This window comes from Haemorhous mexicanus, chromosome 23 (genome assembly GCF_027477595.1).
Source record: "Haemorhous mexicanus isolate bHaeMex1 chromosome 23, bHaeMex1.pri, whole genome shotgun sequence".
NCBI classification, from domain to species: domain Eukaryota; kingdom Metazoa; phylum Chordata; class Aves; order Passeriformes; family Fringillidae; genus Haemorhous; species Haemorhous mexicanus.
Window position 1 is genome coordinate 7,797,748 of NC_082363.1, and position 25,341 is coordinate 7,823,088.

A 25,341-nucleotide genomic window follows, 5' to 3' on the forward strand; every position below is an offset into this window, starting at 1 on the left:
ATACCAAGTAATTTAATTATTCTTTTCTTCTCTCTCTCTCTTTTTTTTTTTTTTTTTTTTTTTTTTTTTTTTTTTTTTTTTTTTTTTTTTTTTTTTTCCCGTACTAGTGCCAGAACTTAAAGAGCAAATCCAAGCCTGGATGAGAGACAAGCAGAATGACCATTAAAATTCCCTTGCAGTGCACGCCACCACCGATGGGCAGAGCAGGGTGTGGGCTGTTCTGGCAGGAGTGGAGCAGACACACCTGGGAGCTGTTGATGGCTTGGCACGCCCATGGCACTGACTTGCAGTAGTGACCACAGGAGCATGTGGATGAGGAGAAAAGCAGCTTCATTCTTGTACATATATTTAAGTGATAACGATGGTCAATAACATGGAGGACAAGCTAGGAAGTTACTTATGTTACAAACTGTCCTCCAATATGTCACATTTTGGAGTTTTTACAGCTGAATTATTTTAGCAAAGACGAATGGATCAGGGCAGCATCCCTTCAACCTTGTTTTTTACCACCAGATATCCGTTAATTTGATTGTGGTTAGAACCTTGGACATTTTGCTGCTAAAGTAACTTTTTTCTCTTTCCCTTCCTTTCTTTCTGTTCCACCCATCAAACCTGCACTGCTGTCTTTTTCTTCTGTAATGCAAAAAAATACAAACCCTGTGAAAATCAAAATCATTCCCCTGCCCTTAAAAGAACATATTTTGTGCGATAACTGTGCCTGCAACAAAGTGTTCATCTTGGGATCGTATTTTTATATTACACATATTTACCTATTTGGTTTTTAATTGGTGTTAAAAACAAGGATAATTTCAAAAAAGAGAAGACTTCACACGTGGATTTTAATTTCCTTTCCTTGAGATGTCCCTTTCCTTTATGTTGATCAAGATGCTCTGGTACTTGTGAAAAGCCTTGAGATAGAAATATGTTAAAACAGCTGCCGTGAATGAGATGCTTGGGAAGACCAGGATTTCAGTGACTTTAAAAAAAATAAAATACATTCTTTCAATGCTGCAGATCAATGCTAGCTGACAGTTCTGAGCCATTGGAGCTTGTCCGCAGAGAGCAGATACTTTTATCCTTGGAGGCTGCAGTTTGGGGCAGGGGTCATTTTTTATGTTGCGTACCAATTTGTATCCATGGCTTGGCCTTACCAAAGCAGAAAGGGTGCAGGAAATGTAGAATTACGTTTTTAAAAAATAAATAAAATTCACAAACATTTTTATATTACTGCCCCCTGCATATGATACTTGAATTTCCTTTTTAAAAAGGATTTGAAACCACAGTGTTTTAAAATTAAGTTGGAAAAAAAAAGTTGTTTTTCTTTTGTTTGTTTTTCGCCATGTCTTCTGTTCAATTCCTGACTCTCTTGAACTACAATAAATGATACACACTCGCACAGAATGTTTCCTTGGTCCTTCCTGTAGAGTGTCAGTGAAAATACAAAAATTACCAATGATTGGGTGTCTTTGCTCAGGTTTGCTGATAGTCATTTAGGATCTGTAGATAACTTAGTAAATTATGTGGAAAATTTCTGTGCACACAGATCTCAGTAATCCTTTAAACTCAAGAATGTTCCCAAGCAGGTGCCACTGAGCACCTATTCATAGTTCTGTGACAGCTGGTGACAGCTCCAAGGGGAATTTTGGTGAGTTTGTACAGAATCCAGCACTGACCTTTTAGGTGTGCAAATAACTCTAAATTATAAAATGGGAAGGTACAGTTGTGGGTTGTATTTTTTGTTTGTTTGTGGGCTTTTAGTGGTGCTTCCTCTCAGAGCATGAATTTGTATTTCTTCTCTGCAAGGATGGGAGAAGATTCCAAAGCTTCTGTCTGCGTGACTGCTGCAACAGAGAAGCTTGTTTGTTGGTTTTACAGTTACAACCTTCACTGCTTCCACAAATTCAAATCCCCCTCTTCTCTCCTCTTCAGTAAGTCACAGGTCAAAGCCTGCTCTGCTTTCACCTGCAGGCTCCCAGCCAAGCAGCCAGACCCAGCAGAGATTCTGATGTGTTCCAGCTTCTGCTGAGCTGTGTGTTTTCTTCTTTAGTGAAGAGGTAATTTCTATATAAAGAAAAACTCTTACATGTTCAACTGTCCCCTCATTATTGAGGATTTTTGCATGAAATCTCTAGGAACATCCCAGAGTTTATACTTTTTTTTTTTGATGAAGGACAACTGTTCAGTAGTGAATATGTGTTTTTACTGGAGGATGATTAAACTATGGCTTCATATTATGGGGTTTTTTCTGCAAGTCAGTATCATATATTACTTCTCTTGGTAGACTCTAAAATGAAAATTTTATAGTTTTGGTTTTTGCCAGGAGGAAATAGAAGTATTTACATTTGGGTGTGGGATGTTTTAATCAACATAATGGCCTTCAGAATCTGAATTTATATTTATTTTGCCATTGTGTCAGTCTCTGACCTGAGGAATATAAATAGCAAAGTGCATTACTGAAATGTTTTGTCTAATTATGGCATACATCTATCATTTGAAAACATGTCAATGCAGATATTGCACAAGACACAAAGGCTTGACATAAGTGGCCAAAACAATTTTATCTGGGCAACTAGTATCAAGTGTTTCAAAGGTGTGAGCTCAGACAAGTGTTCTCCCAAATTCTGCATTTGTGAGCAGAATAATGAAATGTATTTTAATACAAGCTGCTGAAGTGCCATTCTTTTGTGTCTGGCCACAAAAGTGAATCAAACCCCTGTCGTTCAGTGGGTAGTGGATATTTGAGTGACTGAAAAGCAAAGCTGAAGCTGGATTAAAAATCCGTTTCCCACAAAAGCATAGGGGTTGTGTGACAGTTCTTAGTTCAGTTAATTAAATGCTACCTGCAGTTTTTGGTGATTTGCCTTCCCCTCGCTAATGTCATTTACCTTTTTCAATCCAGCTGTAACCTCACTGCAATATGGTTTATAAACCATCAGTGGAGGGGTTTACGTTTGACACGTCCATGTGTGTGCAGAATGTGAAGGTCTCTGAGCTGGGAATGGTTTACCCCAGCAATGGCTAACTCATGCTGCTGTTACAAAGTGAGTTTTCCTTGGAATTTATCATGGAGCGCTGCTCTCTCCTTGTCCTCCAGCTCTACACCAGAGACTAGAGCAATGCCCGGGGCGAGCGCTGATGCTGTAGCAGTACAATTCAGGACAATTGATTCTATTGTATCACAGTTTGTACTGAGGTAATGGCCCCATTTACATCTCTGTCAGCTCTCCCCCGCTGGCAGCGAGGGCAGCTGAGCTGTTAATAGCAGGATGGCAGTCGGTGCCTCAGTCACTGGAGTAGCCCATTTCCTCTGCTCCAAGAAATGCCAGAAATCGCCGCCTTCATTACCCTGTTTTCCATCGTTGGCTTGGCCTGCTCTGGCTCTTTGTAGCCGATTGTTTCAGGGCTCTGTGACCAAGGGCGGCGCTGAGGCTCTGGGTGAGCGCTCCCCAAACTTGGGCATCGGGCTGGGGCAGGAGCTGCTGTTCCCAGGGACACTGCACAAACTGTGCTGAAGTCAAATGAATCACAGTGTCTGTTGCCGTGGGGGTTACAGCACGCACCCGGGCTCTGGGCAGTTTGCAGCAGATTTTGAAACTGGCTTGACGGTTTTTTTTTTTTTGAGGTGTTCTTGCCCTTTTCATTTTCAGAGAATGGCTGACCTAATTCTCCATAATCTAGGCAGGAGTTAGCACAGTTACCCCACCCTAAAACCACCATTAAATCATTTGTCCCATCAATAGGAAGTATTCCAAGTTCAAATAATGGTATTTTCTAGGACACAGAAAAGCCACCTATTTTTGATTTGTTGTTTCTGTGGCAATATTTCCCTGAGCCTCCTGTTCAGCCATGTATTGTTGGGCTTCTGCATCTGTTGCCATAACTGCAGATGAGACTGGCAAGGGGAAACAGTCACTTTTCACCCAAGTGAAAAATAACTCCTGCCAAAGATCTTATCCTTAAGGGGAGCAGAAGGGACACAGGTGAGGTTAACATAGTTAATAGCCAGGAGGCTGTGAACAGAAATAAACCTTGTTCTGAAACTAGAAATCTCAGGTCCTGAATGTTCTCAACATCTTAAATCCAATTTGTATACGATGGTGTACGAAACATGTAATTAAGGCATTTTATGTAAAGTGACTTTCTTTAAGGTGCTTATAAGCTTAAACATGAACCAGTTTCTAACAGCAGGAATTCCCAAATTACTAATGATAAGGAGGAAGTTAAAGTTGAATTATTGCCACAAAAAAAAAAAAATCCCATGAGAATATGCATGAAATTATTGAAAGCATGAGAGTTAATACAGCATCATTGACTAAATTTAATCATTTGCCTAAAAATACATTATGAGGTCTAAAAATATGACTCGGGCTGCTCAAGAAACGTTTTGAAGGGAGGGGGGAAGGATTACTAATCCCTCCCCTCTGAGCTATCGCCTTTAGGCCCCGTTTGGGATGCAAATCCCACTGAATCACAGGGAGTCGGCAGCGGGGGAATTCGCTACCTCAGACACCGCGCCCCCACGGCCAGAGCGCACCCGCGCTGTCCCGGCCGATTTTATCCCGTTTGTCCGCGCTGTCCCAGCCGATTTTATCCCGTTTGTCCGCACTGTCCCAGCCGATTTTATCCCGTTTGTCCGCACTGTCCCAGCCGATTTTATCCCGTTTCCCGCACACCCGCGCTGTCCCAGCCGATTTTATCCCGTTTGTCCGCGCTGTCCCAGCCGATTTTATCCCGTTTCCCGCACACCCCGCGCTCTGCACCGGCCGCCCCTCACGGCTCGGGGCGCGCACGGACACAGCGCGGCGGGCGGTGCTGCGGCGGGTCCCGATGGGGTCCGAGGGCGCAGACGTGATTTGCATCGCGGGTTCTGATTGGCTGCGGCTGGCGAGGGGCCGCCTCCCTGCGCCCCAGCTGCGCGGGGGAGGGGTCGGTTCGGAGGGCGGTGCCGCCGCGGCCGGGCACCGCCAGGCGGCGCTGGCGGCGCCCGGCTGTGATTGACAGGGCGGGGGCGGGCGCGCGCGGGCTCGGCGGAGCGCCATTGGCGGGCTGTGCCGAGGGGGCGGAGCAGCGCGCAGTGATTGGCCGAGCGGGCCCCTCCCCCCGCGGGACGGGGCTCCCCCCGCGCTCCGGCAGTGCGGGAGCGGCGCTGGAGCGAGCGCGGCTCCCGTTCCTCCCGGCCGGCCTCGCTCTCCTCCCTCCCCTTCTCCCCTCCCTCCGTTCCCTCCCTCGCCCTTCCCGCTCCGTTCCCGGCAGCGGGGAGGTCTCCAGGCCTCGGTGGAGGCGGCGATGGGGATGATCGGGTTTTTGTCGCTGCGCTGCCCCGCCGGCTGCTGACGCCGCACCGCCCGCGTCCCGCGGACACCCCGCGCCAGGTGAGGGGGCCGCGCTGAGGGGGCCGCGCTGAGGGGGCTCTGCTGAGGGGGCTCCGCTGAGGGGGCTCCTTGGCGGCGGCCGGAGCGGGGCGGGGGTGGGGGGCTGATGCCGTAATGCGGAGGGGGAGGCGGCGATGCCGCCGTGCGCATCTGAGGGGCCCCGCGGAGGGCTGAGGCCGGGAGCGGGGGGGATGGATGGATGGATGGGTGGGTGGATGGATGGATGGGTGGGTGGGTGGATGGATGGATGCATAGCACTGGATACCCTGGAGCTGTCAGGGCAGCGGCGCAAGGGCGTGGGGCCCCGCTTGGCCTTGCCATCTGCCCGATGCCATCTCCTCGTCCCTCGGGACGCTTCCCTCCCCCCTCCCCTCCCTTCCCTTCCCTTTTTTCCTTCCCTTCCTCTCCCTCCTTCCTTTTTCCTTGGGCGGCCGCTCCCCGGCTTGCCCATCGGCTGGATGCCGCCCGCCGTGCCGCGTTCCGCCGCCCTGCTGCCCTTCGCGGCTCGGATGGGGCGGCGGTGGCAGCGCCGGTCCTGGAGGCGGTGCGGAGAGCGGCGGAGGGCTCCCGGCGGGCCCGGCCCGGCCCGGCCCGGCGCGGCCCGGGCAGCCATGTTGGCAGGATGAGGCGGCAGTGCCCGTGCCCGGGCGGGGGGCGGCGGAGCGGGCCCGGCGCCGGGGCCATCGCCGCAACAGGGGCAGCGCCCGCGCTGGAGAATCCGCCAGAAGCAGATGATGAATTTATGTCTGCTTCCCGGAATGTAAATACATTCATACCAAATTCTAAATTCTAAACGATATTTCTCTTCGCTTCCAGCTCCTTAGCTCAGTTCTTTTTGCTGTTGCACAATCCAGTGTTGGTAAATAGCCATGTGTGCATGTGATCAGGTTTCAGTGCCTCGCCAAGTTCTGCAGCACTGTTCGATCTGGCATCTCCACCTGGTCCAGATATAGCAGAGCGTGTGTGTGAGTTCAGCTGAGGGATCACACTGTCAGCACTGCCCGAGCTTCATGCGGCACCTAAAATTGGCTCTGCTGGGGCCCCTTGTTCAGATACGCCTGCTGCCCCAAACAGCTGTTTTGCCAACTTTCCGTGTGCTAATCTCTGTCCTTGTTTTATTTCTTTGGAGCTCTTGCACTGATTAAGTTACAAGCCATTTTTTTTGTTTCAAAGTTAGCACATTCTGTGATACGCAGATATGACAGAGTTATCTGGCGTATGACTGGTTCTCTTCAATAAAAAGTGATTCTTCTTTGTTTGTGATATGTGGTAGGTTTAGGTGGGGTTTTTTTTTGGTTGAATGCAGAGATACAGATTTTGAACATTGTTTTGTAACCACTTCAAGCTTGTTGCAGACTTCTCTGCATGTATAAATAATAATTTGAATCTTAATCCCTGCTCTGCTTTTAACTTTACTTAAATAAATGGCAATGTGTTTGTATTTTGACATTGCATAAAAACTGGTTTGCCAAAACTTTCAGATACATCCAAGTATTCAAGTCTTAATGTTTATTCAGATATTTTTCTGAAGGCCCAGATCTAGTTGAGCCTGTGAAGGATGATTCATCAACACAATTGGGTTTGTCAGCTTGAATGCCAGTAAACAGACAAGATATTTAGATGATTTCTTTTAATGACACATTTTACTAGTAAAACCTACTGTAGTACTTACAAGGTGGGTGTCTTTAGTTTCAAGTAGGTGTAAAACTAGGATGTAGAATTTGCTTTTTGCTGATGAAGATCACTAAACAACGCAAATGTCATCTACCCCCTGTTTTGGAGCCAGTGGTAGATCACATCAGAGACACACACACAGTTCCCTTCTTGGTTCATAACTGGATTCATGCATACTGAATGTTAAAAGAGACACAGCTGGTAGACTCCTTCCAAGACATTAGGGAGATGATTCATTCTAGCATGGATGCAGCCTTCTAAGCCTATAATGAACATTAAAAAAAAGTTGTCTTTTAAGAATATTGTTCTTCTAAATCTGTACCACAAACTGTATTGCATATTTTGGTTTTCTCTTTTCAAGTTATGTTCCCACTCTGTAGTCAGCATTTTGTAGTAGGAAGTGGTACTGCTGGTAAATGTGAACCCTGAAAAACCAGTTGCAGTTTATTTTCTGTGATGCTGTGTAACTTGGGGCTCATTTTGCCTTATTTTACCATTCTATGTGATGAGGGCAATGCTACCTTTATAAATTGTTAGGACCAGTTAACATAACTGGTAAGTGGAAAAACCCCTCAAAACCCCAACAGCTTAAATGTATGGAAAGCTTGGCACATTATGTTATTTTTGGTCAGTTTTCTTACTAATGAAAATTAAATCTTGCATAGTGAATTGATATTCAAATCATCTGAAATCCATGTGCAAATACGAGTAGGTGTTTTGCTTACTTCAGGTATGAAAAATAGCAAAGTTGAGAACAAAAGAGATTTAAAATTATACCACATTTAATTTTCCATCAGCACAAAAGTTAGGGTTGGGGAAAACTGGTAACTGCAGAAGTCCGGCGGGTAAATGTTCATGTTGCAGGTGATTTTGTGATCTGTTCTTTGAGAATCTCTTCACAGTTGTGTTCCAAACAAGTCTGTCATTTAGCTAGTGCGTATGGAGTCTCTGGAAATGTGATTTTCATGCATTCTTATTGTGAATATGATGTTAAGAGGTACTTGAGAACATATATATATATATATATATATACACACATATAAGTAGATAATCCTTTCATCCCACACTCTGTCAGCTTCCCAGATCTATCTGCAGAAATTCATGCAGTGTTCTGAGAGGTGTTTTTATGAAAAAATTTCTTTGTGGGACTCCACAGTAAGAAGGGAAGACAAGCCCCCTACATTTCATAAACAGTATTATAAGAACACACTGGACAAAGTAAACAGTGTCACTGTGAACTTGACAAAAAATGGATGTTTTGCACCTGGCAGATTGTTAAATAGTGTTTCATAAACGGGTGCTGCATGGCCATGTCCAGTGCCATTGCTGTTTCTAACAGCAGTGTTCAGGGTCAGTTGAATAATAGCTGTGGGTTGTCTTGGGATTAGTCTTGTCACTTGGCTGTGCTGTGAGGGCTCAGGGGCTGCTGCAAGGGGCCTGTTAGGGAGGCACGGCCAAAACCCACAGGGTGGATTCTGGGGCAGAAGTTGATAATGAAGCTGTGTGTTTGATACTTTGTTCCACACAATAGTAGGTGCCTCTGGGCCAGAGGGAGAGAAGCAGTCTCCAGATCAACCCAGAACGTCATGTGAATTTATTCCCATACTTTTCTGCTCTATTCTATGTTCAGGATTTTAGTGAAGCTTTTTAAAATTCCATACTAACCCCGAGCTGGTGGTGTGGCTGTGTCATTAATCATTGTTCAACCAGTTTGCTGTACCAATGACATTGAGATTCAGTTGGCTTGCTCCTAAAGACATTCTTCTAGTCTGATGAGATACCTCAGGTACCTTTGAAAATATGGAATACTTTAAATTGCTTCTACTTGGGGGAGTAATTTAATTTCTGCCTTCACCATGTGATGGCATTAATGAAGTATTGCAGTTTTATTAAAGACTTATTGTACTGTGGGAAAATGTGTCATAACTTGAATTAAGCACGTATAAGTACTTCTACCAGGTGTGGAACGTACTTTCAGAGCTGAAATGCTTCTGCTTTAGACCTGCTAGTAATTTTTGTACTTCTGTGATCACAAGCCTGCAATGAGCATTTCACCAGATACGTGTTGTGTTGATCACCAGAGATGTCAGGATTCCTGGGTGCATGGCTGAGCAGAGTTGAGTTCTGCCCAGGGTAAGTCAGGTTCCAGGTGGAAATGCCTGCATTGAGTCAGACCAAGGATCAGTACAGCTCTGAATCCTCTCTTCAGCAGTGACCATAGCAGATATTTAGGATATTAGGGTAAATCAAACATAAATAATGTTTTCTCACTGTAGTCATCCAGGTTCTGTATGTCTGTGCCATGGAAGCTTTCCTAGCCAAGGGCAGAAGCTTTTTAGTAGGACTTATTCTTTGAATCTTGTTGCTTTTTGAGGCTGTTAGACTTCAGTACTGACCATGTCCTGTGGCAGGTGGCTGGACTTCTCCAGCCCACTTCTCCAGCAGTGGGCCAACTGAAAACCTTTCTCCTATGGAAGAGGCTGGTTGACACCAATACAGACAAAGCAACCTTTTATAAACCTACATTCCAACACTGTTTCAGGCATGCCTTGAAGTTTGGAGAGTGGGTGTCAGGGGTAGTTCCCTGCAACAAAAGTGCTCCATCATTTAGGTGTGGTAGGATTTGAACGAGTATTTTGATAATGGAGATGAATTTAATGGTAGACATTTGCCTGAGCATAGATAGTAATATTTACCCTGAAGGCAACAATTCTTGATTCCTCCTCTTCCTTACAGTGTATCCTTTAATCAGCAGATATACAAGTAGTTGATGAGTTGTTATTTCCTTCCAGAAGAGGACTTTCCCAGGAGTGCAAGGAGTTCTTTAAGGGTACACCCTTTTCTCTGGAGTCATATGTATTGAAAGTCAGTGTGCTGTGGCCCAGGACACTTGAGTTAGTTTTGATATTATTGCTAAAACATTGTGGCAGCAAGGATTGGCAGTGTGAGAGCCTGGGTATGGGGTATATGGTCATTGCCTCATGATGAAATTTAAGTAGCTGTGTCTTTACTGCTAAAATTATCTTTGTTAGGTTAAGCCTAACACATGTTGTAACCAGATATTTATTTTGGTATTGGCATCCTTACTTTCTGGAAGAAAACCAAGTATTGGTTTTCTTCCAGAAAAGAAATGTATGAAATTGTATGAAAACCAAATATTTGTACATTTCAAAAGAGCTGCTTCAGGTGACAGAAACTTTTGACTAGGAGACAGTGAACAGGTGCTGATAAGTGTATTTCCAGTTCTGGCTTTGAAGTGACAACTTTTGGGGGTAAGGGAGGGTGATCTGCGAAGCAGAAACAGCATTTATGAAGTAACCTTGAACCTTGCTAGTTTTATCAACATCTTGAGCACAATAGCTGTAAATAACTAAATTACATTTTCTCCTTAGAAAACACCAACAGGACGGAAAACTTGAAAGGCTCTTGATCACTTTCAATTCCGTGAGTGTGCTACAGCAGCCAGGATGTCGGGGGCCTCAGTGAAGGTGGCTGTTCGGGTCCGGCCTTTCAACTCCCGAGAAACCAGCAAGGAGTCCAAATGTATCATCCAGATGCAAGGCAATTCAACCAGTAAGTCTATTTGAATCTTTTTTGGGCGTCTTTCTCTGTTCCCAAACTTGAATATTCAACTTAAATACTTTCTTCTGTCATACTGAGATCTGGATACATTGTATCACCTAGAATTAATCTTTATTTATTCTGCTTTTCTGAGGCTGTCATTACAAACTAGATTATCTCTGAATGTGACTATAAAGTCTAAATCACAAGTATCTTGATTTTTATGGAGATGTTCATGGTGTTTGCTTCTGCTGAGCTGAAAATTCTACAGAAGGATTGGAGTACCAAAGTGAAAACCTTTTTGTGAACTTCAGTGTTTGGGAATATCATGTGGGTAGACAGGGATACATTGCACACCACCACATGATAACTGTGGGGGTGTAAGTCCTGCTTGGATCTGCTGCTTTAGTTCTTGGTCTGCTTATTCTGCAGTATGTGCTTTTCGTTAAGAACACAATTTGGGTGAGAAAGCTGAGATGAAAAGGGTATCAAGTTTTATGCTTTCCAGAGCAGATGTCTAAACGACAGCAAAATAACAGACTCATCTTTTCTAGCCAATTAGAAGTGTTAAGCTTCCTATATAATTGTTGTGAGTGTAATTTGGAGAACACTGTTCTGTGGGAAACTGTGTGTGGGCACACCTTTTTTGGTTGTTGGGTTGGTTGTTTTTCATACTTGAGGTCAAGGCAGTATTGACAGCATTTGAGGGAGTCACTGCTCATCTGCAGACCGACAGCTCTGCCTGTGAACTGCTCTTCTTGGGGCAGTTTCTCATTGTTAGGTAATCAAGTAGAGCCATCTTGTCTGCAGCTGAAAAAAGCAGCACTCCAAGAGCACTGAGTTATTTCTCTGTCTGATTACTTGAGTGTTTACTCATGCCTGTTAACACAAAGGAGGTTTCATACAGGCCTCTCCCCTTTTTTTTAGCCAAGGTTGTACGTCAGCCTGCTTGTGCTTCTGCAATGGAATTTAAATCCTGGTTATGGTCACTTAAATTATATAGTGTTTATGGTTTCATTGGAAGAGAGGCGTCATAGAGAAGAGAGCTTGTTTTTTAGTGCAGAAAGGTCTTATCTTTAGACCTCATGTGCAATACTACCCAAAGAAGCTGTTTTGTGATTGGATTTCATAATTTCCATGTAAGGTAGGGGTGGGAGGGGATTGAAATCATCTCATGTAGAGCAGGTGCTTGTATCCCATCATTGGATCCCAGTGTAGAATGCAGGAACTGTAGACTTCATTAGAGGACATTTGGTATGGAAATGCCACCAAGCTCTGGGCTCCAGCAGCACCACTGGGAGCCTCTGTAACAGCTTTTCTTGCTGCAGTCATCACAGCAGTAATTTTAGATGCCTAAGGTGTTTGAATTGCAGGAGCCTTTGGAAGCACCTTGTTTGTGGCACAGCAGCAAGGGTGACCAGTCAGTGTCTGGCAGATTGTTTGTCTAAGCTGGAGCTGTGGCCTGGGCCAGACCCTGGTTCTGTTTCTGAAGGCTAGAGCTGCACTACAATGACGTGTTCCCAAGAAACTGCATCAGCCTTCAAGAGGAGAAAAATACTTCAGATTTATCTAATTGGAAATGTCTCTACAGAAATGACTTCTTTTGCTGTATTTTATACTCTGAAGTGCTACAATGTGCAGCCTTTTATTTGAATGCTGTGGCTCTGAACAGGCTGGGTGATGTGACAGATGGTTAGGTTAAAGTCATCGGGACATTACAGACTGTGGAAAGGAATCATCAGTTGCAGTAGTTAAACATTGTTACATTCTGTGGGCTGTTTTTTCCCTGTATTTCCCTCTTAGAGGAGAAATACAAGAAAGCAGTGGACAGAGGAGGAGTTTGAACAGAAGAGGATTGTATAATAAAGGATATGAATAAGGCATTGTTTGGTGGGGAAAAAAACCAGCAGAAATCTTCTCTCCAAAGAATCTTCCTAACCATGTTGTCTGGCACATATAACTTCCAGCTGAAATTCTTCAGCTGGTATGCTTTTAGGCTATGAGTTAGATTTGGGGGGCATAGCTGCTGTTCTGCCAAAGATTCTTTCATTTTCATGATGCTCAGTTTTTTGCAGCCCCACAGTTACATTACTGAACTCATTGTTAAGGTCTGAACTTGCTAACTAAAAGCTGAGCACATGAAGTGAAATTAGTGTATCTGAGACTCATATCTGATGCAGCAATTTAAAAATAAAGGGAATTCAGTAGTAATTCTAAGCTAAGGAGTTCCTGCTTCACACTTTAAGGTGTGCCAGTGCAGCGATCAAGGTCTAGATATCTTGCCTCTGAGAAGGTTATTTTTTCTCTTGTGCTCTGATCAAGTTGACAGGAGGCAAACCTGAGAGGATGGTGATACACTGAGTAGTGACTATTTTAAGCCTCCAAGGCAGTTAAAGTTCCCTTATCTTGGAATTAAAGCCTAATGGACTGTCGTGACACCGGATTGATGAGACAGTGTGAAGTCTGATAGCTAAGAAGGGATTTTGACAGTTACTTGAACTTTAATTCTGTATGTATTGATTGACCAAGCCATTCTGCAAATCCTTTGTGGGTCCTGTGTTTCAACTTTGTCCAAGTCTGAGTTTTGTAAATGTACTGGCAGAGACTACTGCATTACAGTGAAACTGAGGCAAAGTGCTCAGGATTATGTTAAGGAAAACTGTATAAAGATACAGATAATAAAGAGTATGACAGGTCTACTTTAAAAATAAATAATTTTAGATTAATGTGTGAAAAGGGACTGTTTTTTAACATACGTAATGAAGTAGGTTCTTGAAGTCAGAATGCCACCAGGGTTGTTGCGTGACATGCTGCTTTTGTTGGACACTTTTGTGTGAATTTGGCTGTTTATGGCTTTGGGGATTGCCTGTCATTCACAGGGTGCTTGCCAGCAAAGCAAAATGTCCCTCTGGGTTAGAAAGCTTATGCTCAATTTTGTTACACAGTTCTTTGCCTTAGAAGCAAAACAACATAATTTGCTTGTGCACTCCTGCAGAATTTACTTGTTATCCTATGTGGCTTTAATGTCATTTCCTCGTAGGAGATCAAGACCTTTAATCAAGATCCATAGTAGGTCTGTTTTTATCACTTTTCACTGTTTAAAAATGACAATGCAGCTGAATACATTTCTAGGTATGTCTTAATCTTAGAAAAAGAGAATTTGGACTAAGGTCTTTAACCCATAATGTTAAGGACACTTACTGTGAGGAATTGGGACTTCTGTTTTTCTTCTGGAGGGATGCAAAATAGGGAAATTTTGAAATCAGTACTTGAACATGTTATTTGTCCTTTTTTTTCCTGTTCTGCTATTATACATCTTGCACCTAAATTGTCAGTCTTGTCTTAAATACACGTTTCAAAAGTGAGATTCTGCAGTTGGGCTGAAGTCTCGTGTGCTGACTGCATTAAGGGGCTGGAATTTGGCAGAAGGCCAGTGCTGCTCAGATCATATCTATTTGCAGATGGGATCCATTTGAATGATACTGCCAGAAGTTCTCCAGTGGACATGGGAGGAGGGTGCACAGGGGAAGAGAAGGTAATGCAGGAATCTTAGGGCAAGTTAGGAGCTGTAAAATTCCACTGTTTAAGTTAACTTGGGAATGCAAAATACTTTCCAAAGAAGAGGTAACGTCACCATCAAATTAGTAATTAAAAATCTCCATCAAAACAATAACTGAGTGGGATTAATTCCAGAAAGGGCCTTTTGAAATAATTATAACTTAGAAATCATCCTAAGGAACATAAACTTTGTTTTCAAAAGCACCTGCTAAGCAAGTGAATTCAGTTGGCTGAAAGGATGCTTTCATTTGGAGTTCTGTTCTGAAGAGTATGTTCTTTAAATTACTGAATAGGTGGCTTATCCTGGCCAAAGTCACAAGGGGCTTTTTGAAATTAATAATTAAAGATATAGATCATGGTCTTCTGCATATCTTGATTGAATATGTTTTGTCTTTAATTACTGCTTTTTCCATTTTTTTTTCAGAAAGGTTCACACCAATGCATCTTGCCCACTATGTATTAATTACTTATTCCTGTCCAGTTAATTTATGACTGTTTTTGTAGTGAGTGGGAAAAAGATTCTGCAGTGTAATACATGAAAACTGAGCTACAGATCTAAGAGTGTTTTGTGTGTCAGTAGTTCTTGTGCTCATTCTTGTAAGGGCTTTTCAAACGTAACAAATATAAACAACGTTGGCAGCTGCTGCCTTGGGTTATTGAGCTGAAAAAAGAAGCTGTTCTGTGCCTAAAGATTCCCCGAGCATTGTGCTTTTTCTGGTTTGGCTTTTGTTTGTTTGAGGGAATTTTTGTTTTTGTTTGGTTTTTTCGTTGGTTTGTTTGTTTTGCATTTTTTTGGTGGAAGTGATTTGATAATCTGGCCTGTAAATGCATGTAAATAATGCATAAATAAAAACAAATGAAATTGAAGCAGAGATTCAAACTAGTAGCTCCAAGACAGCATTTAGATACTAATCACTAGCAAAGAGCCCAGCAGACTTATTCGTTTAAAAATCTAAATACATGTGTAAAAAATGAAACAAATGAAACAAGGAAGGAAGGAAGTACCCTACTTGGAATGTGTCTGTTGCAATGAATGTGCACTAGATGAATGAAAATAGGATTTAGCATCTTGTATGTGCAAGTGACTGAGCAAACCAAAGTTCTCAAACTGTAGCTCCTCTATGATTATTGTGTGTTCTGGTTTGTCCTGAAGGAAACCAGGGGAAAGGTGCCCCTGCACAGCCCAGGTTATCCTGGAAGGGCTGAGTGCACCTGGATCCTCCTGTCAGTACTGAAAATTACCTGTGGGGATTTTAGCTCAGCAATAGTCTCTGTGTTTCAGTAGTGTTGGCAGGTTCTTTTGTGGCTGCTGAAGGTATTGGATGTTTAATAAAAATAGGCCTAGTGGAGGGGTCCCATCTGCCAGTAACAATAATCCCATCTGCTGCTGTGGACATATGGCTGTCAGCTTCTCATCCAGGCATCCTTGGCATCAGAAAACCTTGGTAAGACATTCTGGAGTTAATTTGTAGAGGGTGTAGGGGATAAAAGTGTTCTAATATTGTTTTGTTTGGGGTTTATTTCTCCCTAATGTGTATAAACCTCAGATCTAGACTTAAGTGTTTAAATTAAAAAAAAAAAAAACAGAAAACCTAATACAGAAACATCTAATTTTAATTTCTCCTTTGTTTTGGTTTTTCCTTCCTTTTTTTTTTTGTTTTTCAAGATGTGTGCTGCTTTATGCAGTTGTTCTGGGGCAATTTAAAAGTGTGTGGGAAAGCAGGACTGAACTTCAAAGCCTTTTGATTTATTGCATGTTTGTCTAAATTAGTGGTAGTTGAAATATAATACAGAAGTCAAAACTATTGGAAGGTTCATAGAGTAATGTAACCTCATCAATAATTCAGCCATCTCTTTTATTGATATACTTTTGACTCGCTATCTCTTATGAAAATAATAATTTTAGATATCCCAAAAAATAAACATATTGCCTTTCTGATGCCTTGTGCCTGCCAAAAAGCATTGGTTCTTAAAGCACACAGCTTGGTTTTCTTGGCTTGTTTTGTTTTGGTGGTTTTTTTTCCCCCCCAAGTGTTTCTAGTGTTTTCTGCTGGTGTCTTGCATGATGAAGTTGTCTTGGGCAAATAAACAGCATGGCAGGAATGTCACTTCACCCCTTCCCTGATTTTTCTGGTCTGTAAATCCTTGTTAGTGGTGCAAGCTAAATGAATGCCTGTAAATATGATAATACTGCCCTGCATTCATGGTGGGTGTGTTATCAAAACAGGCTGTTTGTGGGGAGATAAATGGTGTCACATGGAGGATGCCTGCATGGTCTTGTGGTTGAGGTTTGAAAGACAAGTCAAAGAGGTCACAATAGCAGAGGTTACCCAAACTCTTCTGACTGTCCCCTTACCAATAGGAGCATTAGAGTTCGCTGTGTTTTGCAGCATTAGGGATTTCTGTGTCCACAAGTCTGTCTTAGTCACTGTCTCTGAATGCCTGCTGTATTGACAGCTGAATGTTTTGCTACAAGCCTGGAATATTTTTTTTGAGAAGAAATAAAAATGTAGATTTTTTTTTGTGCTTGATTTTCCTTCTAAAGCCTTTCTCACGATTTAATAAAAATAGCTTGAAGTGTTAATCCTGCACTGTTGAAAAAATTTAGAGGATAACTTTGGGGAGCTGGGGGAAGATGAGCATTTAATGATCTTTAAATGCTAGAGATGCAAATGCTGCTTCTGGAGTGAGACTGTGGGATGATGACTAGGGTGTTCCAGCTGATGTTAAATGCAGTTAGACTACATTATGTTATGAAGTTCGTATGGAACCATAGCAGAGAGGTATTACTAATAAACCCTGAGTAGTTTCTGTCAGTGGTGATTCTCCATGTGGAATGCTTCCTCTTTAGAATTAGTGCTCACTGACACAGAACTAGGCCTCCAGAGGTGATTCTTTTTATCATGTGCTTAAATAAACTGCCAACTTTTAGTATGCAAGTAGAAGTAAAGAGAATGTAAATTGTTAATAGGAACTACTTTAAGAATTGGATATTTTCATTCACTACACAAATTCTTCCAGAGACTTCCACTGTTAAGAACTGACCAAACTGACTTAAGTGGTGGACTGAAATCCTTAAGACCTGGCTCCACAAGATTCCAGTGCTACAAGGTGTTCTCTTCATGTGTAGCTGGCATGTGTCTGAAGGTGAAAATGGTCTTAGGAGAGGCCATTGGCTCTTGGTGATGTCCAGTCAGAGAAGGTGAAGGGAGATGCTGTTTTACCTGCCTTGGGGCAGAAAACATGAGCCCAGAATTCAGCTGGAGCACTGACCCAGCCCCACACACAGAGCTGACATGCTGCCTCTGCACCTGTCCATTCCCAGCTAACCCATTGACAGTGCAGGTTCGGGAATGGTTCTGGGTCAGCTCTTCAGCCAGGGCCAGCAGCCTGCTCCGGCTGGCTCCTGCCTGCTGCAGAGCCTGCTGCGTGCTGTTCTCCAAGAACGCCAGCTGGAGAGCTGTATTTATAGCTCCTGGATCTGTAAGAGCAGCTGAGGATGAGAGCGGCTTTCCAGCAGCTTCTGTGAGTGAGCAGCGGCCTTGCCCTGGTGCTGCTGAGCCTGCCTCCCTCCCCCAGCCAACCTTTCTCCCAGTGCAGGGCTGAAATTCCACAGTGGGGACAGAATCCGGGTGAATTCCAAATGAGCTGTTCTTAGCTTCTACTTGGTTTCCTTCCCTTTTAATGATTTGAAAAATGCAAACAATGCTTTGAAAAGCAAGCACTGCTTCATGAGCTGGAAGTGTCCATTTCCCTTCATTTATCTCTTATAATAACAGCCCTGAAAGTCTGTCTTATAAAAGCACGATGGCCATAGATCTGATTGCAGCGTGTGCCTAGGAAAGAAGCCTGTATTAAACGTGTCTTTGTGGTGCTATTCACGTTCCAGCAAATAAAGAATGCCTGCTCCACCCTGCTCTCTGTAAGGAACATGTTCCCATTGTTGTCATTCTAGTCTACAGATGGTGCAGATATATTTTCCAGACCCATGTTTTCAAGAGACTCTGTATTTAATGTTAATTTGGTCTTGTGGAATCAATTCTGAAAGCCCCAGATTTTTTTCATTGGATAAATCATTTATTCAAACATAATAAAACTATTATATTGATCCAAAATGACTTTGAAGAAGGCATAACAATTATTTTGTATTTTTCTCCCAGAAGTTGCCCCTTCCAAAGTTCTGTCGAGACCAGAATGATTTTTGAAAATGTCTGCCTGTTCCTTTACTAATGATTAAGGAGAGCAAAAGTGAAGACTCTGCTTTTCTTGCTAGCTGTTATGTCTGAGTGGTGGCATGTGGTAGGAATGTGTGCTTGAGCTAGAATAATGCTGCCACAGGGAGATTGTTGAGGCTGGTGTGAAGCCTCCCTTGGTGAGAAGAAGCCTAATTTTATTTCATATGTAGAAATTAAAGAGGTTTTGTGCCCTCAGCATTGCCTGTTATGGTGGCAATATGGGCATGGCAGATGTTAAGGACATAGCAGGCTGTGTTGCACAGATCTGGGAAGGTCGGTTTTTCCTGTTCCATACTCGACTTTCGTCATAATTGGGTTTCATTTCTGATTAGGAATTGTTTGTTTGTTTTTAGCAAACCTCAGAGTGTCTGTCCCTGCACCCCCTTGCTCGCACAGCCTGTGTCCCAGCTAATCCCAGGATGAAGTGCAGGTTAATTCTGGCTGCGGGTGTTGATCTGAAGGGCAGGCTGCAGTTAGCCAGCTCTCTGGGGCACCCACGGTGACTAATGCATGGCACTGCACGGCTGCTGGCAGCCAGCCCTGCAGGTGGCTCTGGGCTCTGGCACGGGCGGAGCCAGGCAATCCTCGGACTTGACGTTAAGTGCAGGGAGGGCAAGAGAATAATTTCAGCTCTTGCCTCTTGAGTGCTTTGCATTCTGTCTCTCTGTTGCAAGAGCTTATTAGAAGGAATTGTGTGTGCTGGGCATCCCCAGATACTGAGCTGTGGATAATTTCTAATCTGACGAATTTGTGACATGCTGAGGAGCAGCTCTGACTGGCATGAGAGCAGAGCAGGCTTGGACTGCAAATTCAGTGTCATAATCTGATACGAGTTTGGAGTGGTTAAGAAGTGCTTCTAGCCATTCTTTGTGCCTGCAAAAATATTTATGTGACTGAGTAGATGGGAATGGAATGAGGGGGCTGATCTTGGCTAAGTTTCCTTGCTTTTGTGGATTTTTTTCTCCCCTTTGTAGGCTTCCCACTGTCTGTTTACTTGGTTGGTTTTAAGGGAGACTGGAAGTGTAAGTCCAGAAATGAAGGCTCAAAGTGGGAATGTGTTTGTGTGAGTTCAGAAAGCAGTGAGAAGACAGAATGCTGCTTCCAGTTGAAAATACCCTAGAAGATTTTAACTTTGCATCAGCTCTCAGCCGTGCTCCACACTCTGGTTATAATTGTAAAACAAAGTGCATATTTGACATGTGCTTTTTAAATTTCAGCTTCAGAAATGAAAACTGGATTATAAGGCAAAAAAATTGGATGTCCAAAAGGACAGTAGGAATGCAATATAATACATATTATGAAATATATGGGTACTATTTCAGTAGTGGTCTCTCAAGTATTGCTACAGTGTTTGCTAAAGAACTAGGGATGAATTTGAGCTCATAGATTTGAAAGGTTGAAAGTATATGTTATTTTTGTGCTAGCTGATAAAGCAGATGGTGGATGGTATATAAAATGTTAATTAAGGAACAAGTGGGATGGACTGTGGAAATAAAAATGCCAAAAGATGAAGTTGCCTGTTTAAGTAAGGGTATGTTAAAATCCAAATGTTTTGTGGAGATTGGTCTGCTACTGTTGGCAGAACACATCTGAAAGTATAATTCTTTCATTTACTGTGCTCCTGCTTTCTCCTTTTGTTCCTCTGTACTGCTCCTACTATGTACTTTTCCTGTACAAGGACCAATCAGTATTTGGGTCTTATAAAATGCTCAAAAAATGAGATTATTTGGTATGAATAAATTTCTTCTAAAACAGTGTGTTTCTTTAACTTTTGGTCAGTGAGACAGAAAATATTTGTAGTTACAGGTATCAAAAAGTCCACCAAACTTAATCAGGTAAGCAGCTACAAAGAATTGTTTAAGTTGCTTGAGCTCCAGAGAATATGTGAATTACTCCTGCTTAGAGGAACTTTGGATGGCGTGAGGCGGCTCAGCTTAGCTCACTGTGCAGCTGTAAGGGGACACTAAGCTTTTAAAATGCAGGCTGGTTCTCTAGGTGGGCATGGCAGTGGGTACTAGATCAGCTGCTCCACCTGGGTACTGCTGCAGAGCTGCTCACACAGTGTACTTTTATTTATCTCAATTTATGACGTGTAATTACTTTATTTGTGTACAAAGGTAGAAAAGAGATCTAAGTATTAATTATTAAGGAGAAGCTTATTATTCAAAATTTCCAGAAATTCATTATTTGAATAAAGAAAAGTAAAACTATGGGCATTTATCTCTCTCAACCACATCAATGATTTGTAGAAAATATTTTAATGCCATGAACATTCTCTTGCCTTTTTTTTGGCCTTCCATTCCAAAGGTAAATGATGGGCATTAACCCTGCTGTGGTTCTGCTTTGATCCCAGAAGAGGTTTCAGGCACTGCAGCAGAGAAGTATTATCCTCATCTTGTTCCATCCTTCTCAGCTGGGGCTTCCAGGTGTGACCTGTTTCAGTGGCAGTGGAGTGGCAGACAGTGGTTCTGTGAAATATCCCTTGCAGTGTCTCTCTGGTGCAGAAAGCTGAGCTTGTGGAAAGCTAGAAGGCACCTCATGACCTAATGAATTGGCTCTTGGTGAAGCAAGGGGCCTGAAAGGGATTTTCTCAGAAACTGGCTAACTCCAGCATTCAGAGCTGCTCCGGTGCCATGCTGGTGGTAATTATAGCTGCAGCACAAAGCAGCAGTGTCAGTTTGCAAACAGAAGAGTTAATTGCCACATTGGACCTTTGAAATAGCAGATAAACAAATTTATTCTGTAAGATAAAAAGACTATTAATGCGTTCCTGCTGTGATCGTCTGCCTTATTGCCTTTCTCATTTCCTGAGGCTCTGTAATTAAACCATTCGTGTGGGGACCGTGCGCTGAGGCTGCTGTGGGGAGAGGAGATAGATGACGACCTGTTTCATGATTCACTAAGATAATTCATCCTGGCCTTGCATGGTTTCAAAACCACAGTAACTGAAAAGCTGTTAGTATTCTTGTGGATATTGGAGACACTGAGAACAGTCCTCTTTCTGTTTTAATTGTATTTGTTTCCTTGGTCAGCTGAAAATACAGCAGGTTGAGAAACATGTACATAAAATCAGTGTTGCCAACTCAGTCTAATTTCTGCATCTCCATTTCTTTTTTTCCCAATTTGGCACATGAACTTTTAGAATAAAGCTTACCTGTACTATAAGAAGGCTTTTAATTTCTTCAGAAATATCCATTAGCTTGCTTTAAAAGTAGCTAGATTTCATGGGTTTTCCTGTCCCTCTGAAGGTGATGCCTGGTGCAATAGCTAACTTCAAGTGAGGTGAGTTATTTCCATTTGAATTCCTGGTTTCTTAGCTGTCTCATCATCTTCCAGGTGTTTTAATCACATTGTTGCCTGCCTGATCATTGGTTTTAAACCTAGACTACATCAGACATCATTAATGCTGGCAGCACCCACCTGGTGATCCGTGCCCCAAATGAAGAGGGTTTCAGTCCAGCTGAAGTCTGTTGAGATTGTAATCTTCTCTTTTCTCATCCAGTCAGCTCTGCTGGATTCATTTGTAGACTGAGAATTGTGAAAATGGAGGATGTAGCCTGTGTGCAAGACACAGAAATAGGGATGAATAGACTTCAGGCTGGGTGCAAAGGCTGTGTCTGGATCCCAGTGGCGAGGGGCAGCATGCAGAGTTCCTGGCAGCTGGGAGGCTCTCTCTGACCCTCTCCTGCTGCAGTGGAAGGTTTTGGCCAGGCAGCTGCATTCCCAACCTCTGACAGAGCTGCTGTCTTGCACATTAAACTCCTTTTCCTGATACACTTCTCAATGTATGCTTTGCAAAAGCATGCATCCTAAAACGTGATTTTCAAAGTAGTGTGCTGGACATGGAAATCAGTGTGAAGGGCTGAGGAAAGTCTAAGAAAGCAACAATAATAATAACAACAGTGGTTTAAAAAAGAGAAAAAAATGGAGCTGAATGGAACGACTTGCATAAATCACAGAGCCTGAACTTCACTTTTCTCCAGTTTGTGATGGAAGCAAGAAAGGGGAACTAATGGCAAGTTTGTAGTGTCTTTTCAGACACTAAAGTGGAGATTCTGTTATTTGTACTGCTTTTTTGGGTGGGGACTTCCAGATACAAGGCATTACGTCTCCCTTACCTTTTGGAGCTTTGATGTTAAATTTTTAAATGGGGCATTGTTGAGTTGTAGCAGTATGGAATGCCCTGCAAGGAGAGAACTAATTTAAGTTTGGGGCAGGGAGTTGTCTTTGGGGTTTGTTTTTTGTTCTCTTCAGGACTGGTGCAATAGTGAGAGTGGAGCTGTACTGCTGCTAGTAGAGGGAGGCTAAAACCATGGATGATTGCTTAGGTTACTGTTTGTTCTGTGTTGATGCCTGTGTTGCTATCCAAAGCCACAAGCATTTTTGGCAATTTGATACTGTGCTGGTGCATATAATTCATTGGCTTTGCATGTCTGTCAGGTTTTTAAAGGCAAGAATGTCAGCACAAGGTGCATCCGAGTGAAACGGAGTTGGCCAGGAGAAATCGAGTAGCAACTGTTGCTATTTGCAATCCAGACAGTGATCTTTTCTCCACACTGTCATGTTGGACAACAGCCCTGCTCAGAGCACAGCATCTGGTAGAGGAATGATTTGATTTTAATGGGGATCCTGTAACCACATTTTCAGAGATTTTGGTGAAACAAGATGCTAAGTTCATGTTTGAAATGGAAGAGCTGTGGGTGATACAATTTTTACTCATGACAGAAGGAAAAGGAGAAGTCCCAATCTCCCAAAGCATAAACTAACTGGAAGAATACGTGAGAAATAAGCATCTTCTTTCTAGGATGTCTGCTATCAGGATGTAAATCATCCCCAGGAAGACTGCTGACACCTTTATATGGCTTATTTCCTTGTGGACTTTATTTGCACACATCACAGTTAGTGTCTCACTCCCAGGGGCAAATTGCTGCTTTAGGTGCAGGGGCAGATGTGTAAATCCAGGGTGGTTTATCTAATACCCTCGGGACTATGCTTTTTTGCAGTCCTACTTACAGAGATTACAGAGATGTTGAAAACAGCTGCTGGAAATAATAGATTTAAGTATCTCCACCACTGTGGTATGGAAAAGAAGGAAGCAGTAGAGATTCACTTTTGCAGCAAGGGCTGTGCTTATAGATTACCCTTCTTGGAATACAGAAACTACAGGTATTGTGTGTGCCACTGCAATGAGAGTTGGATCCATTGTGTATTGCTCCCCTGCAGGCAAAGGTTTTACCAAGCAGCTTTGTTGCGGGGAAGGAAAAAACCCCAAAGTACTAAAGCCACCAACCTAAAGGTATCTGGAAAAGCTTTTGTTGATTGTGTGGAATGCACAGAATTCTGTTAAGCAACAGCTTATTTCTCCCATGAATTTTTTTCTTGTCTCATTTAAAATGAGTCCTATGGAAATAACAGTATTAGCAAGCAGTCAGTCTGTTACTACAGTCTTCCTATTCATATGCCATGTGGCAGCTTTGAATACTCAGATTCATGGACTGTGGGTCAGCCAGTTTATTAATTATGCTCCTAGGTGTCAAGTTAGCTAAGAGTTTGACTTTTGTTCCTGTAGGTATTATCAACCCAAAGAATCCTAAGGAAGCACCAAAGTCCTTCAGCTTTGACTACTCTTACTGGTCCCACACATCGGTAAGTGCTTTTACAAGAAAGCCTGGTTTTGTTGTTTGGTTTGATTTAACATTCTCTTCTGATCAGGAACCCCTGTCAGATGTTTCTACACAGTCTTTCTCACTTATGTTCAGGTTAAAAGCTTGTCATTGTATGTTGTGTTTCCCTGTTTGGGTGAGAGCAGAAAGCTAAAACAACTTGTACATATTTGAAAGATTACTGAAAATATTCTCCAACGATGTTCTGTTCTAAATACTTTAAGGATGCACATGTGCCATGGCAATTAATTTTTTTCTCTTGGACAAATGATAGTTGCTCGAGTCCTTACAGTTCAAGGGGATACATGATCTGGATTTTGTTGGCATATCTGTAAAAGGCAACACAGTGATCCACGTTTCCAATAGCTGCAAAAGCAATAAATTCTCATCCAGCTCCTGTGCCCCACCCTTGTGTGAATTGGTGCTAAGCTCTCAGTGACTTCCAGTAATTGTTCCCCAGCAGAACTGTGTTGTTCTGCCACCTCCTCCTCCCCTGCCTTGTTTTCTAAAAGATGTACAAAGAAGGGATAATGCATTTCTCTAAGATTAATTCTAGTAACTTAGATGATGAAATAAGATTTAATATTTCTGAGCAAATTTGTGGTCAATGAGACTGTTTTCACAATAAAATACTCGCCTCTCTTGCTGAGTTTTTCAGAGCAGCCGTGAAAGTTGATTATAGCCCAGTCAAAGGAACATTATGAACAGAATGCATGAAAACTAGCAGATAAGCAGCATCAAGGAACAGAAGAGGTCTGATAAAATCTTGATCTCGACGTTAGAATGTTAGCACAGCTAAATTTGTCCTGATTTCAGGAGCAGGTAATACTAAAATACAACGTTTCAGGAAGCAAGAGAATGCTAGATTAAGAATAAGATACACTCACAAACAATGCAGTGACATTGTCATTGTTGTTCTTCTCCATCTTGTTCTGCCTTGGGAAAAACCTGTTTGTAAAAATGGCCTAATTTACCTCTTCCTAAGGGATTGACCCCCAAGATAAAACCAGTTGCTTTTGGAAATCTTACTCAAATGACAGGGAAGTCTGTATTTATGCTGTTTTGGTGTCTTTCCAGCCCGAAGATCCCTGCTTTGCATCTCAGAGCCGTGTGTACAATGATATTGGGAAGGAGATGCTCCTGCACGCCTTTGAGGGCTACAACGTGTGCATCTTTGCCTATGGCCAGACTGGAGCTGGGAAATCCTACACCATGATGGGCAAGCAGGAGGAGAGCCAAGCAGGCATCATTCCCCAGGTAGGACCGAGCCCAGAAAGA

General features: G+C 42.8%; 2 protein-coding genes across 9 annotated transcripts in view; both read left to right on the forward strand.

Annotated features, from left to right (window-relative positions):
- UBE4B (ubiquitination factor E4B) overlaps positions 1-1,401 on the forward strand; it is a 33,718-nt gene extending 32,317 nt beyond the window's left edge. For all 3 annotated transcript variants that reach the window (XM_059866469.1, XM_059866467.1, XM_059866468.1), the window contains one exon: positions 108-1,401. In XM_059866469.1, the coding sequence (XP_059722452.1) occupies positions 108-166 (59 nt within the window). In that variant the 3' untranslated portion in view covers positions 167-1,401. The remainder of the gene's footprint in view (positions 1-107) is intronic.
- A 3,831-nt stretch (positions 1,402-5,232) lies between these two features.
- KIF1B (kinesin family member 1B) overlaps positions 5,233-25,341 on the forward strand; it is a 78,385-nt gene continuing 58,276 nt past the window's right edge. For all 6 annotated transcript variants that reach the window (XM_059866862.1, XM_059866865.1, XM_059866863.1 and 3 more), the window contains exons 1-4: positions 5,233-5,372; positions 10,439-10,619; positions 23,970-24,046; positions 25,141-25,320. In XM_059866862.1, the coding sequence (XP_059722845.1) occupies positions 10,514-10,619; positions 23,970-24,046; positions 25,141-25,320 (363 nt within the window). In that variant the 5' untranslated portion in view covers positions 5,233-5,372; positions 10,439-10,513. The remainder of the gene's footprint in view (positions 5,373-10,438; positions 10,620-23,969; positions 24,047-25,140; positions 25,321-25,341) is intronic.